The 14,546-nt window shown below is 42.2% G+C and overlaps 2 protein-coding genes across 2 annotated transcripts in view; one reads left to right on the top strand and one right to left on the bottom strand.

Moving 5' to 3' along the window:
- Positions 1–9,761, top strand: part of CTNNAL1 (catenin alpha like 1) — a 46,486-nt gene extending 36,725 nt beyond the window's left edge. Inside the window, exons 12-19 of the mRNA XM_035124569.3 lie at positions 2,160–2,197; positions 2,930–2,980; positions 3,230–3,384; positions 5,031–5,079; positions 5,855–5,911; positions 6,068–6,187; positions 7,432–7,515; positions 7,610–9,761. Coding sequence (XP_034980460.2) covers positions 2,160–2,197; positions 2,930–2,980; positions 3,230–3,384; positions 5,031–5,079; positions 5,855–5,911; positions 6,068–6,187; positions 7,432–7,515; positions 7,610–7,780 — 725 coding nt within the window. The 3' untranslated portion in view covers positions 7,781–9,761. The remainder of the gene's footprint in view (positions 1–2,159; positions 2,198–2,929; positions 2,981–3,229; positions 3,385–5,030; positions 5,080–5,854; positions 5,912–6,067; positions 6,188–7,431; positions 7,516–7,609) is intronic.
- Positions 9,580–14,339, bottom strand: ABITRAM (actin binding transcription modulator). Its single transcript, XM_035124573.3, has 6 exons — positions 14,274–14,339; positions 12,335–12,386; positions 11,626–11,755; positions 10,098–10,174; positions 9,953–10,022; positions 9,580–9,858 (listed from the first exon to the last, which is right to left on the bottom strand). Exons 1-6 carry the CDS (start codon positions 14,335–14,337, stop codon positions 9,730–9,732), a joined length of 522 nt encoding a protein of 173 aa, XP_034980464.2. The 5' UTR covers positions 14,338–14,339; the 3' UTR covers positions 9,580–9,729.
- Between the last annotated feature and the right edge of the window lie 207 nt (positions 14,340–14,546).

Here is a 14,546-nt window from a genome sequence, read left to right as displayed (position 1 = left end):
TGCCTTCACCATTGCTAGAGAACAAAAAACAAAAAAACAATAGTGGCATTCTAGATGGGGGGGGGGCATCCCTTAATTTCTTTGATAATAATTAAAGTTGTAATCAACACTTCAGTTTGTTCTTGTCAGGAAGATGGCTAAGCCTATATACTAAAAGTGGGCTGAAAGTTTAGCAGGCTAGTCCCCTCCACCTGCCCCTTAATTTACAAACTTTATATTTTTTACAGTAATGTAATTTTTTAAGCTGTCACTTTACAACTTGTGGGATGTGATGGGAAAGATATGTTTTTGATGTCTGTGAGGCAAACGCTCTCTGCTTTTTGGTGATGGTTAAAGACTGAAGAGCAATCAAAATGTGCTGGACACTTTCTAATAAACCAAGTGTATTTTTACAATGAACTGCTTGGCTCCAATCTGATTTGTGTTTTCTTTCCTTCGTGGGAGAAGCCGGAGTGCCGTGGGCTCTATTTCAGCCGTGACTCCTCAACTCCCTCGGCTGCCGCCACCCCTGTTGAAATGTTTCTCAGCTTCCTCCTCTCTCTAAGCCACTTCCATCTTTCCACTCTGCTTTCCCTTTGCCAGACATTCTGTCCTTTCCTCATACCATGTTGAGGGACTCTCATCCTTTGATTGACAGTAGCCAGGGGTGAGTGAAGGCACCATGAAGTACTTGGAACACTGAGCTGGACTGATCTTTTGACTCAGCCACAGTGGCCATGCCTCACTTATTTACCTAGTAGAGCAGGCATCCCCAAACTGCGGCCCTCCAGATGTTTTGGCCTACAACTCCCATGATCCCTAGCTAACAGGACCAGTGGTCAGGGATGATGGGAATTGTAGTCCAAAACATCTGGAGGGCCGAAGTTTGGAGGTGCCTGTAGTAGAGCAACACATGAATTGCATTGTCTGGGATATTCTCTCCAGTCTTCCGTACATGGGTTGGTCCAGCAGACCAAATTGCTTTACTTGCTCCATTGCCTGCCCTCCGTTCTGTTGCACAGATGATGATAGATCATGTCACAGATCTTACCGTACATATCCTCTCCTTTTTTGTGGGCATGAATGAGCTTTGTGCAAAGGGCTTGTAGCACACAAGATTATCTGTGCCATGGAAGGGGAGTACGCCAACCCTTCCTCTCTAATAGAGCACCTCCCGGTAAGCACATCTCAGCCACGTTGGTAGTTAAACTTTTACATAGTACAGTCGTACCTTGGTTCTCGAATGGAATCCATTCCGGAAGTCCATTCGACGTTCGAAAATGAAAGTGCAGCTTCCAATTGGCTGCAGGAGCTTCCTGCACTCAATCAGAAGCCGCATCAGACGTTCGGCTTCCAAAGAGCGTTCACAAACCGGAACACTTCCTTCCGAGTTTGCAGCATTCGTGAGCCAAAACGTTCGAGTCACAAGGCATTCGAGAACCAAGGTACAACTGTACAGCATTTCTGGATCCCGGTATAAAGCTTCAACTAGCTATTTTTCTAGCATGATAACACTGATTGTGGCTCTCCAGATAATGCCACTCCAAATAATATTTTTTAATCATCTTGGGGGATGACATTCAGTTGGTTTTGCTAGCAGATCTCTCCATTCTGTGACACTCACAGCAGGTCAGATGTTAATTAGATGTGTGTTTAAACCTTTCTGGTTTGAATGCCAAGGTCTTTTGGGCCACACAGGTGCCATCAGAATCCTATGAATAATACTTATGTGAACATACAACCACCTCACCCCTCCTTGAAAACTACTTATGTAGGGCAGGAAAGACAACTAGCTGAGATGTTTTTTATCAGAAATTACCAAGAGAAAGCCAGTCTCCCAACTCATTTCTGCACTTGCTTGTGTGGTGTAGGCGTTCTTTGCCCCATGAAATAGTTCTCTCCCTCCCCTTGGGCATTCAGAAAGGTATTAGAAGATTTTAGAAAGACTGTCATTGAAAAGGAAGGGCGCCTACTCAATGTGCCAGGTCTTCAAAGAATCAAATTTAAGCAGTAGCAGAATTTCCCTTTTATATACTGAAAGCATGGCAGAATCCGTGAAGAGGAATTGTTAGAGGTAGGTAGCTCTTTTCTTTAAAAATATTTTTTTAAGCCTAAAGAAATGAAAGAATAAGTCTGAGGTGTGCGTGAAAGCTACATGACAAATTTTAATGTGTTCTTAGGCGAGAAGCGTGTGTACCTGTCACTGCCCAGGCCAGGGGTAAGTTCACTTTTGTGGGGTTCCTGCTGCGTTTACTTTTTTTTCATACACAAAAAATTATTTTGCTTCATTCCACATACCACCTCCTTATTTGCCATCATACTCTAATTTTAAAAAATCTAGTTTTCTTTCGCCCCCTTTCAGAAGGTTAATAAAAAACCTCATATTGCCATCCTGGCTATAGACGGTAGTTTTCTTTGAGGAAGTAGCAGTAACTAAACAAAAAAGAAAGTTGGGTAATCCTTTCCCCCGCCATCTCAACTGCAGTGCTTTGCCTAAGACCCCCATAGTTCAGTTCATGACATTGCCTATTGAAGTCAGTATGTAATCACAGGTGATATAGGAGACTCTGCTTTATAACGTGGAGAACTGCTGCTGATCAGAGTTGAAAATTTTGTGCTATATGCCTGATTTACTCCCATATTTTAAAAATCTGAAATTTTAGCAACAGCCATGGGTCACTTCTATTGTGTTCAGTGAGCCCATAAGGAAGGGGTTTCAAAAAGCAGGAAGTCCATGAAAGGAGAACAGCAGTTGGTTCATTCCAACACTGACCCAACAACATAATCCTTCATTGAATGCAATCATTTTTACTCTGGGGTTGGAGGGAAGAGCTTTCTTGAAAAACAGCACACATTCTTGGGAATTCACCTGTTGATCCTTTTGATGGATTAATAGTAACACTGGAAGCAAATTCCATTCGGTAAACCTTTTCTTTCTTTCTTTTTACAGAAGCATAATGCAAATATGAAAGCCTTAAAGCCGGTCAGGCTTGATAGTGAGGTAAGATACTACTTCTTAATCCACTAGTACAATTTTTCTGTGCGGTAGTTGTGAAGCTGAATAGTGCAGTGTTTCCCAACCAGTGTGCCTCCAGATGTTTTGGGACTACAACTCCCATCATTCCTGACCACTGGTCTTGCTAGCTAGGGATGATGGGAGTTGTAGTCCCAAAACATCTGGAGGCACACTGGTTGGGAAACACTGGAATAGTGTATTAAGCAAAAAGGAAGTAACTTCTGTCACTTGCAGGAGCAAATGAAACTTGGGAAGCTAGGCTTAGAACTGCATAAACTGACGACGCGCGTCGACTCTGAGATGGAGAAGTGGGATGATCCTGAAAACGAGATTTTACGGCATGGGCAAGGCCTGTCTAGCATGGCCTATTCTATGTTCTTATTTACAAGGTAAAAACAAAAGGGTCAGGGAGGGAGGGAGGAATATTAAGGAGAGAATGGTTTGAAGGAGAAACCATGGTTTGAAGGAGTATTATGAAAAGAACCGGTTTGAGGAAGCTATTCTTCTTAGCTTTCATCTTTCTGCCCTCCCCTTGCCAAACTCGACACTATTTTCCTCGGGGCTGGGACCTCTCTTTGCTCATGTTAATTTGAAGGCTAAACAAGAAATTGCACTAAACATGCAGCTGAACTTGAAAATGGCCACTGTATTCCCTTCCCCTCTCCCTTTTAACATTGAGTGAAAGCTCCTAGAACTTGACTCGTATTATAATGTCCTTTTTGTCCACAATGCTGGCTGGCAGGCAGGGAAAGGGGATGGCGGACGTCATAATATTTCACAAGCCCTACTTTGACGCTATAAAGCGACAAAGGGAGCTAAATACATGGGTGGCGCTTTTTGCAGCAGATGCATATTCAGCATAGTGCCCTGAAAAGCGCCATCGTGTGCAGTGATTATGCTGTGTAAAAATATATACATTAGAGCTTTTTGCTGTTGAGGTATAGCGTGAGCCATCTGGCTGCAGAAACGGCTGCCTAGGACAGAAGCTCTTTAGGGGCATTAATGAAATACCACGTACAGTGGAACCTCTACTTACGAATAACTCTACTTATGAATGCTTCTACTTACGAATGGAGCTCCGTCCGCCATCTTGGATGCGGTTTAGATAGGATTTTTTCTACTTACGAATTTTTAGATAGGGTTGCTTCTACTTACGAATTTTTTCTCCCAATGCATTTCTATGGGATTCGACTTACAAATTTTTCCGACTTACGAATGTCCGTTTGGAACGCATTAAATTCGTAAGTAGAGGTACCACTGTAGGTATTGTCAGGTGGGTCCTAGGATCTCTTGCAATGTTGTAGGGGGTGTTGTGGGACTGCTGAGTTGCATCTACCGTAAGAGTTGCCCCCCACCGCCCTTTGCAGCATTGAAAGAGATCCCAGAAAGTTTGTCTTGCTGACCCCCAGCCCCCACCCCAATTGTGTGTACTTGGTTTTGTATCCTGGGGAAGGCAGCCACCAGCAAAGTCTGAGAAGTGTCTGGCCGGCATTTAAGGTCACTGCTCTTTCCTCTTCTGAACACTAGCAAGACAGTAAAAACATATATAAAAAAACCAGCTCATTACACTGGCCTTCCATGTTTCATCCTTATTTGAAATCTTACTTTGCACCTTCAAGTTAAGTAACCTTGATGTAGTTACAGCCAAGACAGCTCGTTCTCATGTAGTGAGGGATGTTTTGATTAAAAAATCACTGTGCTCCTGTATCTTCAGCCAAAGCAATGCCCAAGTCTGGAGCAGAACCGAGAGGTTGAGCTGTTCTCTCCTTAGCAGAGCCTTTTCTGGGCCACTCAAATACAGATATAGAAACTCCAGAAGTGGTCGGACTTGCAACTCAAGTCAGTACCAGCCAGGAATAGTGAGAGTTGCAATCCCAAAACCTGGAGGGACTACAAGTTCCCCACCTCTGCACAAAAACTTCAACTTCTCTGGCCCAGCCCTCCAGAGCCCTAATCACAGGGTTTGTCGATTAAACTGTCCTTAGTGTGTTGGAATTGCTATTATCATTATTATTTCTCTCTCTCTTTTGTTTAGAGGGGAAGGGCTGCTGAAAACCACTCAGGATTTATTTCAGCAGTCAGAGGTAATGAACAATCAAAAGGGAGTTCGCAAACTACTTTCAAGATGCTGTCAGCAAAATGTTTTAATTAATTCCTGGAACAACGTGAGGTTCTAGTAACAAAAACACCGAGCAGTTAAATCGTGGGTCCTTTGGGTTGTCTAATGAATACAGCACTCTTTGTCTAGGTTAATATTTCTCCTAAAAATTATTCCTCTTAGGTATCATTTAGAGGTTGGGAAAATCTAATAAGCACATTTGTATGTATCTTGAGAGTTGTTGTTTTTTAAAAGGATTTCCGTATATGTGAACTGTGTGTTGATTGTAATTTTTGTGGAGTGGAGAAGAGAAGTGGGGCTTGCTTCATTCACCCCCAAGTTGATTTTTAATCTTTCCTCCCAGTTGTACTCTGGTGGGAGACAGTAAGAATATTGCTGTGCTGCTTCCCATATATCGTTCAAATGATGGACATGTGATCCTGGATATACCCGTGCCTCCATTTCTCTCTCGGAGCAGGTCTTTTCTAGTCTGCAGGTCAGGATAGGCTACAAGGACAAGGGAGGGGACTGCAGGCAGCCAGTGGATGTGGGGAACATTATTAAATACACACACACACTTACACCAATGTATTTATTTTAAGCGATCTGTCTCTCTTAAACAACAGTATTTTAAAGTGTCCATTTGACTTGTTCAATCACCAACAGGTTTCCAGGCCTGTTGTTGAGAGTAGGACCTCCCCTTGTCTCTAGTGTTGACTGTTCTTTAGGTTTGCATTTAACTTTCCCCCCTTCTGTCTTAGGCCTTTGCTGCAGAAGGACTAAAGCTCGCCTCAGCTCTCCTTGCGTTTTCTAATCAGGTACCGTACAAATTCCAAATATGAAAAAAAAAGTTGCGTTTAAAAATTTCTGTTCTTGATGCTTCCATGCCTGGTTTCTAGCCTTTGCTTTTCCCTTATATAAATTCCATCATGTTTAGCTCACCTATCTTAGAGGCATCTATCTATTCGTTTCAGCTGGAAGATGATGACAAGCCATTGGTTCTACAGGAGATTGACAAAATGGTCCCTGCTTATCAGCAGCTTCAGGTAACAGCCAAAACCCCTGTTCAGGGTAAAACTGCAACTTTCACAAAGGTAAGCTTCTTAATAAATTTTAAACAGTGTTTTGCCAAATGAACTTGCTTTTTCAATCTTCTCTTTTTTGTAGTCAAAGGAGGAAAACGTAGTGTTAGTCATGCTGAGAGCAGATAGTGAAATCAGTAAGCCTGCTTTCAAATATGACTAATGTTGAGTATCACACATATTATTTAGGTGTGTGTGTGTTGAATAGAGCAGGCAGAGGTTGTATGGTGCTATTATGTCGCTAAAATTAACCAGGTCTCAGCTTGGGAGGCCACTTTACAATTATACGGTGACGCTTAAATACAAATCGTAGCCAAACAAGTCACCGGCCTTCTAGAAACAAATGTGGTGCTCCAAAAAGTTTCCTTGTTCCAACAAATAATAATAATAATAATAACAACAATAATTTATTATTTATACCCCGCCCATCTGGCTGGGTTTCCCCAGCCACTCTGGGCGGCTTCCAACCAAATATTAAAACAGTACAGCATTAAACATTAAAAACTTCCCTAAACAGGACCGCCTTCAGTTGTCTTCTAAAAGTAAAATAGTTACTTATTGCCTTGACATCTGCTGGGAGGGCGTTCCACAGGACGGGTGCCACTACCGAGAAGGCCCTCTGTCTGGTTCCCTGTAACCTCACTTCTCGCAATGAGGGAACCGCCAGAAGGCCCTCGGTGCTGGATCTCAGTGTCCGGGCTGAATGATGGGGGTGGAGACGCTCCTTCAGGTATACAGGACTGAGGCCGTTTAGGGCTTTAAAGGTCAATACCAACACTTTGAATTGTGCTCGGAAATGTACTTCTCAAAAGTAATAATAAATGGTGGGCTGTCTTAAATTTGTGCATTTTTAAAAAGAGAGAGGTTACCTTTTTAAGGACTCTCCAAAAACTAAACAAAAATCACCTTTAAGGCATTGAAAAAATGTAACAGGTTCATTGCTTGAAAGTCAGACAGCTAGTTCTTTGATTAAAGCCTTTTAATCCAGCAGAGAGCCTGCAAATTGAGCAGTTTAAGAGAGTTGGGACCATGCAAGTGTGCTATTGTGTCTTCATGTGATTCTTGTTCCTTTAATTAAGGCTTGTGCAGGAGAACTTCCTACTGGATTTTTCCCACTTAAAAGGTGATGGTGGAGGGAAGAAATCGTAGTGGAGTTTGAGGCACTAATAAATGTGTTTGATAAAAATGCGAAAGCAATTTTCACAGGTGGCGTTACATGAACTCTTTTGTGATGCCCAGATTTACTCTGTGTTTAGGTGGATGCGTGTATTCACAAAGCAAAGTATATTCTCGATCTGCTGGCCCAAGTTCTTCCACTTAGCTGCAGGCTACTAAGAAAGGTGAGTTGGCATGCACACAACATCTAAATGTAGCAAAATGAACCTATTTCTGGATGGAGCAACAACTTGTTTTTATAAATTACGTTTATTGCAGCACAGAGGAGGAAATGACTATTTTAGAGCACATCATCCTTGGAGAGAGAATGGCGTGCATACAGTAGCAAGAGAAAGTGGTGGCCTGGCTGAGAGAACAGACGCCTTTGGGATAAAATCCTTGGAACAACACGTAGCATACCTCAGTGTTTTGGAGAACAAACCGTTCTAAGGCGCTTTTTGGGAACAAAAAGATTTCCATATGAGAGTTTGTACACTAAGCCTCTCCTAATTGCTTTCTTTTGAGAAAGGTGAACCCAGGATAGAAAAAAGCTATTGTAACCTTTTCACATCTAATAGATGTCATGGTACTTGGCAGTTAACAAAAGCAACGCACAGCTTTAATGGCTGCATATTTTTGTAAAATGAATACGTTTTTGTTCACTATTAATATGTACCACTATTTTTGTAATCACGTACATTTATGATTGTCTTACTCTACAACCCCAAAGATGCTGCTATAGATCTTTATGCACATGAACTGGATAGTCTTTTGATATGCTACATTGGGGGGGGGGGAACTACTGGTATTTTGTTGTTTGTTTAATAGTCACCACTAAGGACCCTGGTCTGAAAATAAGTATTGTGGAAGAATGTTTTTGAAAAGGGAGTTAAAAAGAATCTACCCCCCTCCCTCCTAAAGTGACCTGCCAACAAGTTCTGTTGCCACAGATACCACTTTTACCTTGAGAGGAGGAGGGGAAAGAGGCAGGCATACTCTTTAGGGGCAAGATTTGGTCCCAAGGACTCCAAGCTGCTGATTTCTTCTGAAAGCATTTGTTAGTTACAATAAAGCTTTAAGGATAAAAGCCTTCTGAAAGCCTCACTTTAAAAACAAACAAAACACCAAATTTAGCAACTTGCAAGGCTAAAAATAAAGGTTTTCATTAGTGCTGATGAAGCCAACTAGTTAAGAGCTTGTGTTTGTCTTGCTTGTTTTTATAGTACGCTCACATAGCCAGTAAAATTTGTGTAGTATGCTCCTAAGCAATGTTATCAGAAATTAGGGAGTTTAGGGAGACTTCATTCCCTAGTGAGTGAGCTTAGGACTGCAGCTTTAAGTGTAAAATTTGATCCTCGTTTTAGGTAGCTAACAAAGGTTATATAATTCCACTACAAAGAGGGCATTACTTGTTTTGTAGAAACTAAACATTCTTCATTCTTCTTTGAGATGTATGTATGTATGTTTGCTGTAGTTATTGAAGTGCTTTGGTTTGAAGTCTCGCTATTATTCAACCCCTATTTAGAGTCCTGCAAACCTGAGAAACTTAGGCAATGACTGATGTGGCTGTGGTTAATTGCTCCTTTTTATTCTCTTACCTTAGGATAAAAATTAAGACATTTAATGGCAAAAAGAGAATTCCCAATCTGATTTCATCCTGATGTGCAAAGTATGGAATAAGGGCTCCCCTGCCATTTATTTTCTGCCCTTATCACCTGCTCGCCTCTTTTCTTCTGCAACGCCAATCCTATCCCGAACTCTCAACGGAGACAAAAAGCTGGTTGTGTAGAAAAGGGGCAAGTGAGGAGAAAGGTTGAGCATCCCACTCAACTTATCATGTGACTGAAAAGGCCATATTAGCTAGCGAGTGTCTAAGTCATTGCATTAGCTACCACCCACAATGGCTAGCTCAGATGTACATTTCAACATTAAACTCTTCCAAATAACAAACTTGTTAATGGTAGATAGATGCTCCTCTGTCAAGACTGAGTCTTCACTTAATAAAGTTGAGTGTGAACTGATAAACCTTAGGTAAACAGAACTTGGGTTGATATTGGAAACACGGTTGTATTTTAGGCATTCTCCCTTTAAATGCCACAGTCAAAGTTAAGTTCTCCTGAAGTTCCACTGATATCACTGGACATTCAAGTACTAAGTTGACAGTTTGTTAATAACAAGAACTTCCAAAGTGCTTTTTAAAAAATTGCTTGCTTGTGCTGAAAAAGAACAAATTCTCAGACCTCTTGCTATTTGAAATTCAAAGCGTTTTTATTCAGTTCTCCTTTCCATGTTAAGTACGAAAGCGGAGAAGTCACTTTATTGTGGGGTATACTGGAAGCAGTCTCACTCAGTTCTTGCGCCTGCTAATGAAATGCTGAGTTTTCATTCTGTGCATCTTATCAAGAAATTGAATTAAAGCGTTTTGACAAAACATCTTCGTATTCTTTCCGCGTCAAAAGTCCCTGAGTTACGCTTTTGCTTTCTTCAAACTTTGGTAATACAACTGCTATGTACCCATCTGTGGAAGGCTAGAGGGGAAAACATGAGAAGTGAGACAAAAAGTAAGAGAGAGAATGCAGAAGGAAGAGCAGGGCTAAGAAGGAGCTAGTTTAAAATTCTGACCTTTGCTTGCAGCAGAGGTGGACTGTCCAGAATGTTTTCATTCACCTCTATCAATCTCCCTCTGATACAGCTGCAAAGAATTTCTAGTTTAGTAAACTCTCAAATGGTAAAAGCAACACAAGGTAAACAAAACTCTCCTGCTTACCTATATATGGTATATTCTTCTCCATCTGAGCAGAAAATTCGGCACAAAGGGGCAAGTTCTGTTAGGAACTGAGCACCCTAAGGAGAAACGGAGGTTATACAAATTAAGACTCTGAGAAAAGGAAACTCTGCAAGAGCCTGACAGCTTTCATTGCCAGCAGTAAAAGTCCAGGGACTTTTTTGTTTTATTGTTCTGAACAAAAAACTTCTAAATTAAGCAAGATGCCGTTTCCTTCCTTAATGTGGACAAAACTGATAGGCATTAGATTTTGAATACAAGGAAACCCATGTTCAGATCCAGGGTCCTTTATGAAACCCATTAGGCTGCCAGTATAAACTTACATCTATTGTAACCTGGCTTTAAGCCTTTGGGATGGGGAGGAATGATAACATGATTTTTGCTGAGGACACCCTTCTCCTTCAGAGAAGTGCTTACAGTGGTGCCCAAGTCAATTGACACCAGGATTAGAAATGGGGGGAGGGAGGGGGCGTCTTCTGAGGTCTCTGCAAGCAACTTGTGGTTCGTGGAGACAGACAAAACAGCAATGGATGTGTCTCATTCCTTGTACAGTATGCTGCATTCTGGCTCCAAAGATTCAGAGATTTTCTCTCTCTCTCTCTCTCTCTCTCTCTCTCTCTCTCTCACACACACACACACACACACACACACCTCAAGTTAAGCAGAAGACATCATCACACTTCAAGGACAAAGTCTAGCCAGGCCAAAACAACTGAAGTTGAAACAGAGCATGGGTAGGCAAACTAAGGGCCCGGGGGCCGGATCCGGCCCAAACGCCTTCTGAATCCGGCCCACAGACGTTCCGGGAATCAGCGTGTTTTTACATGAGTAGAATGTGTCCTTATATTTAAAATGCATCTCTGGGTTATTTGTGGGGCCTGCCTGGTGTTTTTACAGGAGTAGAATGTGTCCTTTTATTTAAAATGCATCTCTGGGTTATTTGTGGGGCATAGTAATTCGTTCATTATTTTTTTCAAAATATAGTCCGGCCCCCCACAAGGTCTGGGGGACAGTGGACCGGCCCCCTGCTGAAAAAGTTTGCTTTAGGCCCTGACTTTTTTTGAGTAAACCTATACTGGCATTTAGTAACTGGCAGCCTGGCCTCCCTCCTTAGCGGTAAGGTAATGCCTCAGACTGTTCTTGTTTTCCTTCTAGCAAGAATATGGGAGGGAATTCAAGTATGATGGATCATACTGACCCTCTTAATGCAATCTAATCTCCCCTAAGTCACAAGAGGAAGCGAGCAGAGCAGGTCACTAGGAAAAGGGGGAAGGTGGGCTTCTTTCACACAAAATAGCTTCATAATACCTTTGCCAACAATAGGCACATACTATTTTAGTCTATACAGTGTTAACCCCTCTCGGTAAGTACCGATGGCCCCCTTACAGATCACAATATTTAAAAACTTTTCCTCCTAAGTCCAGCAGAATCTGTGTTGTTGTTTTTTAAAAAAAGAATTATTACTAGACAATCACACTAAAGCCAAGTTTAAAAATGGAATGAGACATACCCGTTTAGACTTCCCAGAAACTTTATTTTGCAGCCTGCTGCAGTTGGCACTGATCTGGTAACTAATCCTCTCAATGGATTTTCCTTTTTGAAGAAGAGGATGAGCCTCTGCGAGAGTGACAACACAGATTCTACAAGAAAATAGGTTAGAACAATGAACTGCTTTGACTTATTCTCTGGAGCCAACAACCTTGCATCACTAGGGAAATTGCTGAAAACAGTAAATTATGCATCCCTTTCTTATGGATGAGTTACTTTGACGAAGCCAGAAGCCTTCTCAAAACAGTTTTTCAAAAGTACAAAAAATAACCAGTACAAAATCAGGCAGGGAAATGTTTTAAAGTTACAGGGTGTATCCAGCTAAATTAAGCTGCAAAAATTTGAGGTGTGTGAGTCTTACGTGTCGTAAACCTATCACTTCTATTCATAAGAGCAAGTTTTTGCCCTAAGAGACCTCCATCCAGCACTGGTTGCAAATAAATAAGTTAATGCACATCTTATTTAAAACAATACAACGTAGATCAATTGCACCATCCCTTAGATGTGCACCCGACTGCAGCAAATCTCAACTGCCTCAATGTTGAGGCAAGAATCTCTTAATAAGTAAGACATCTATTGAGCAAATCCTGTGCTCGCTTGGAGTGGCCCCCACTGAACACAAAAGCAGTTCCAACTTAACATGCAAACAAATGGGCTGCAAAAAGCCTTACCTGTTAGAATGCTGCAATATGCAATGGTCCTCACATGGATTACCTTTGACATCTGTTGGGGGAGGGAATTAACCATCAAATAAATAACTTTCCAGACCAAAAAAAAAAAACATGCAGAGATGAGGTTGAGTGAAATTAGTTGAAATTATGTAAACACAATAGCTGACTATTTATGTTTCTATAGCAGGGGAGGCAACAAAAAAAAAGTGGAGAGGCTGAATGGAACTCTCTTAAGTTTTGTTTTTAATTTAATAAAATGTATAATTTATTTTAAAAAATGATTTGTTTAAAACCAACAACCCTCAAAGCGATATACCAAAGGTAAAACAGTAAAATCAAGAAAATTTCACAACCCTACTTTAAAACATAGAAAAGCTAAAACACTAAAACATTAAAACTACCGTAGTTAATTTGGGTAGGCCCAAATAGGAATGCTCTTAGCAGGTACAAAAAAGGCGCCTTCTTGAGTTCAATAAGCAGGGAGTTCCAAACTGTAGGCACTGCCACACTAAACAATTGAGTTCTTGCAAACGCGGAATGGGCATTATGTGGCACTTGTAGTAGTACCAATTCTGCCGATTGAAGCGGTCTAGTGGGCACATGTGGGGTAAGTTGTCTTACCGGTATATTGTTTTTAATGCTGCAACCTGCCCTGGGACCATGGGCTGAAGGGTGCATAATAAATAAATCAGTAACATACCCGGTAATAGGGATCACATGGGATCACAATGTAAGTCTTCATTTCAGGGTAAAAGGGATTGGCCTTCTTGGAAGAGGTGGGTCTGGATGAGGCCAGCCCAAGGCTGATGTGCTGCTACAGTTCCGATTACATAAATTACTACTGTACTGCTATTCACTAAATTTGTTAGCCACTTTCTCTTGCCCGAGGCAGCCCAAAAAGACTTAGAAAATCAGAGAGTGAGTCAGTTACTACTATACTAGTGTGCATGTGTGTCCATGCATCCTATAAAGCAGGGACTGGGGGACTTGTAGTGCTCCAGATGTTGGGAGTGCAACTCGATCATGTGCCGCAGTGCCCGAATTTTGAAACTCCCTGCCTATTGAGATGGAGTCAGGCGTCTTTGCTGCATAGCCTTTTTGGTGCCTGCTTAAAAACACCCCCCCCCTTTAAGGCAATCCTATCCAGATGCTTAGAGAATTGGGACAATCTTCATCCCGTTTAACTTTTGCCATGTCTTAAAGTAGGGTTGTGGGTTTTCCCTGGTTTCATTGCTCTTTTCTTTCTGTAAATTGTAAACTGAGGCTGTTTTTTTTAAAACGACGATCAAGTGGCATATACATTTTATGAAACAAGCAACCTACCACCGGTAGCCCCTGTTCTGCATTTGCAAGAGCTTGGTCGTTTATCCTGGCAGCACCTACACTTTTGGAACTCCCTATTAAGCTCAAGCAAGCACCCTCACTGTACCCTGCCGCGCCTGCTTATTTATCTTTTTGCAAACCGTTTTGAGGTTTTGTTTTGTTTTGCAGTCAAGTAGTTTAAATCTATTTTTGTATTTTAACTTTTCCATGCTTTAAGGCAGGGCTTACCATTTCCCCTCGATTTTATTGTTTCATCTTTTTGCTTTGGAGTGTCTCCCCCCCCCCAATCAAGCGGGGGTCTCATAAATTTTAAATAAACCGCCACCAGCACCCCTTATCATGTCTGCAAATTCGACCCCCAAGCCCCAACCCTCATCTCTGTTGCAAACCCTCCTTTGCGCTGGATCCATATTTATCTTTTTGCAAACCGTTTTGAGGTTTTGTTTTGTTTTGCAGTCAAGCGAGGTTTAATAAATTTCAAATAAAAACCCCACCATCCCCAACCGTGGCTGCAAATTCTGCTTCGGGCTGGACTTGCAGCCCGGAGAAAAGGCCGCTCGGGGAGCCACCGTCCGGAGACAGAGCTTCCGTGGCGCTTTTGCTGTTGCAACTTTACCGGGTTTGTACCAGCGGGTGAAGTAGCGCTCCGTCACGTCGGGCGTCGCTGCCGCCGCCGCCATTGGCAAAAGCGCAAGGGAAACGAGCCCGTGCCGAACCCGTGACTTATTGTTCACCTTTAGGACCGCGCGGGCGCCGCGCACCGCGGAGGGGGCGGAGCCAAGGGCGGCAACCCGGAACTGCCTCGTGGGCATCCCCCGGCAGAGATAGGAAAAAAGGATAGATCAGTGCATCCATTTTTTTCCTGGCAAGGAGCTTCCGGCTTCGCATC

Source organism: Zootoca vivipara, chromosome 8 (assembly GCF_965207765.1).
Source record: "Zootoca vivipara chromosome 8, rZooViv2.hap1.1, whole genome shotgun sequence".
NCBI classification, from domain to species: domain Eukaryota; kingdom Metazoa; phylum Chordata; class Lepidosauria; order Squamata; family Lacertidae; genus Zootoca; species Zootoca vivipara.
This window is presented reverse-complemented; position numbering and strand designations above follow the sequence as displayed.

Coding starts and splice junctions, on each gene's coding strand:
- ABITRAM (XM_035124573.3), bottom strand. CDS start 14,337: ATGGCGGCGGCGGCAGCGACGCCCGACGTGACGGAGCGCTACTTCACC. Junction 11,756..12,334: donor ATATTGCAGCATTCTAACAG/GTAAGGCTTTTT, acceptor ATTTTCTTGTAG/AATCTGTGTTGTCACTCTCG. Junction 9,859..9,952: donor CACCTCTGCTGCAAGCAAAG/GTCAGAATTTTA, acceptor TTTCCCCTCTAG/CCTTCCACAGATGGGTACAT.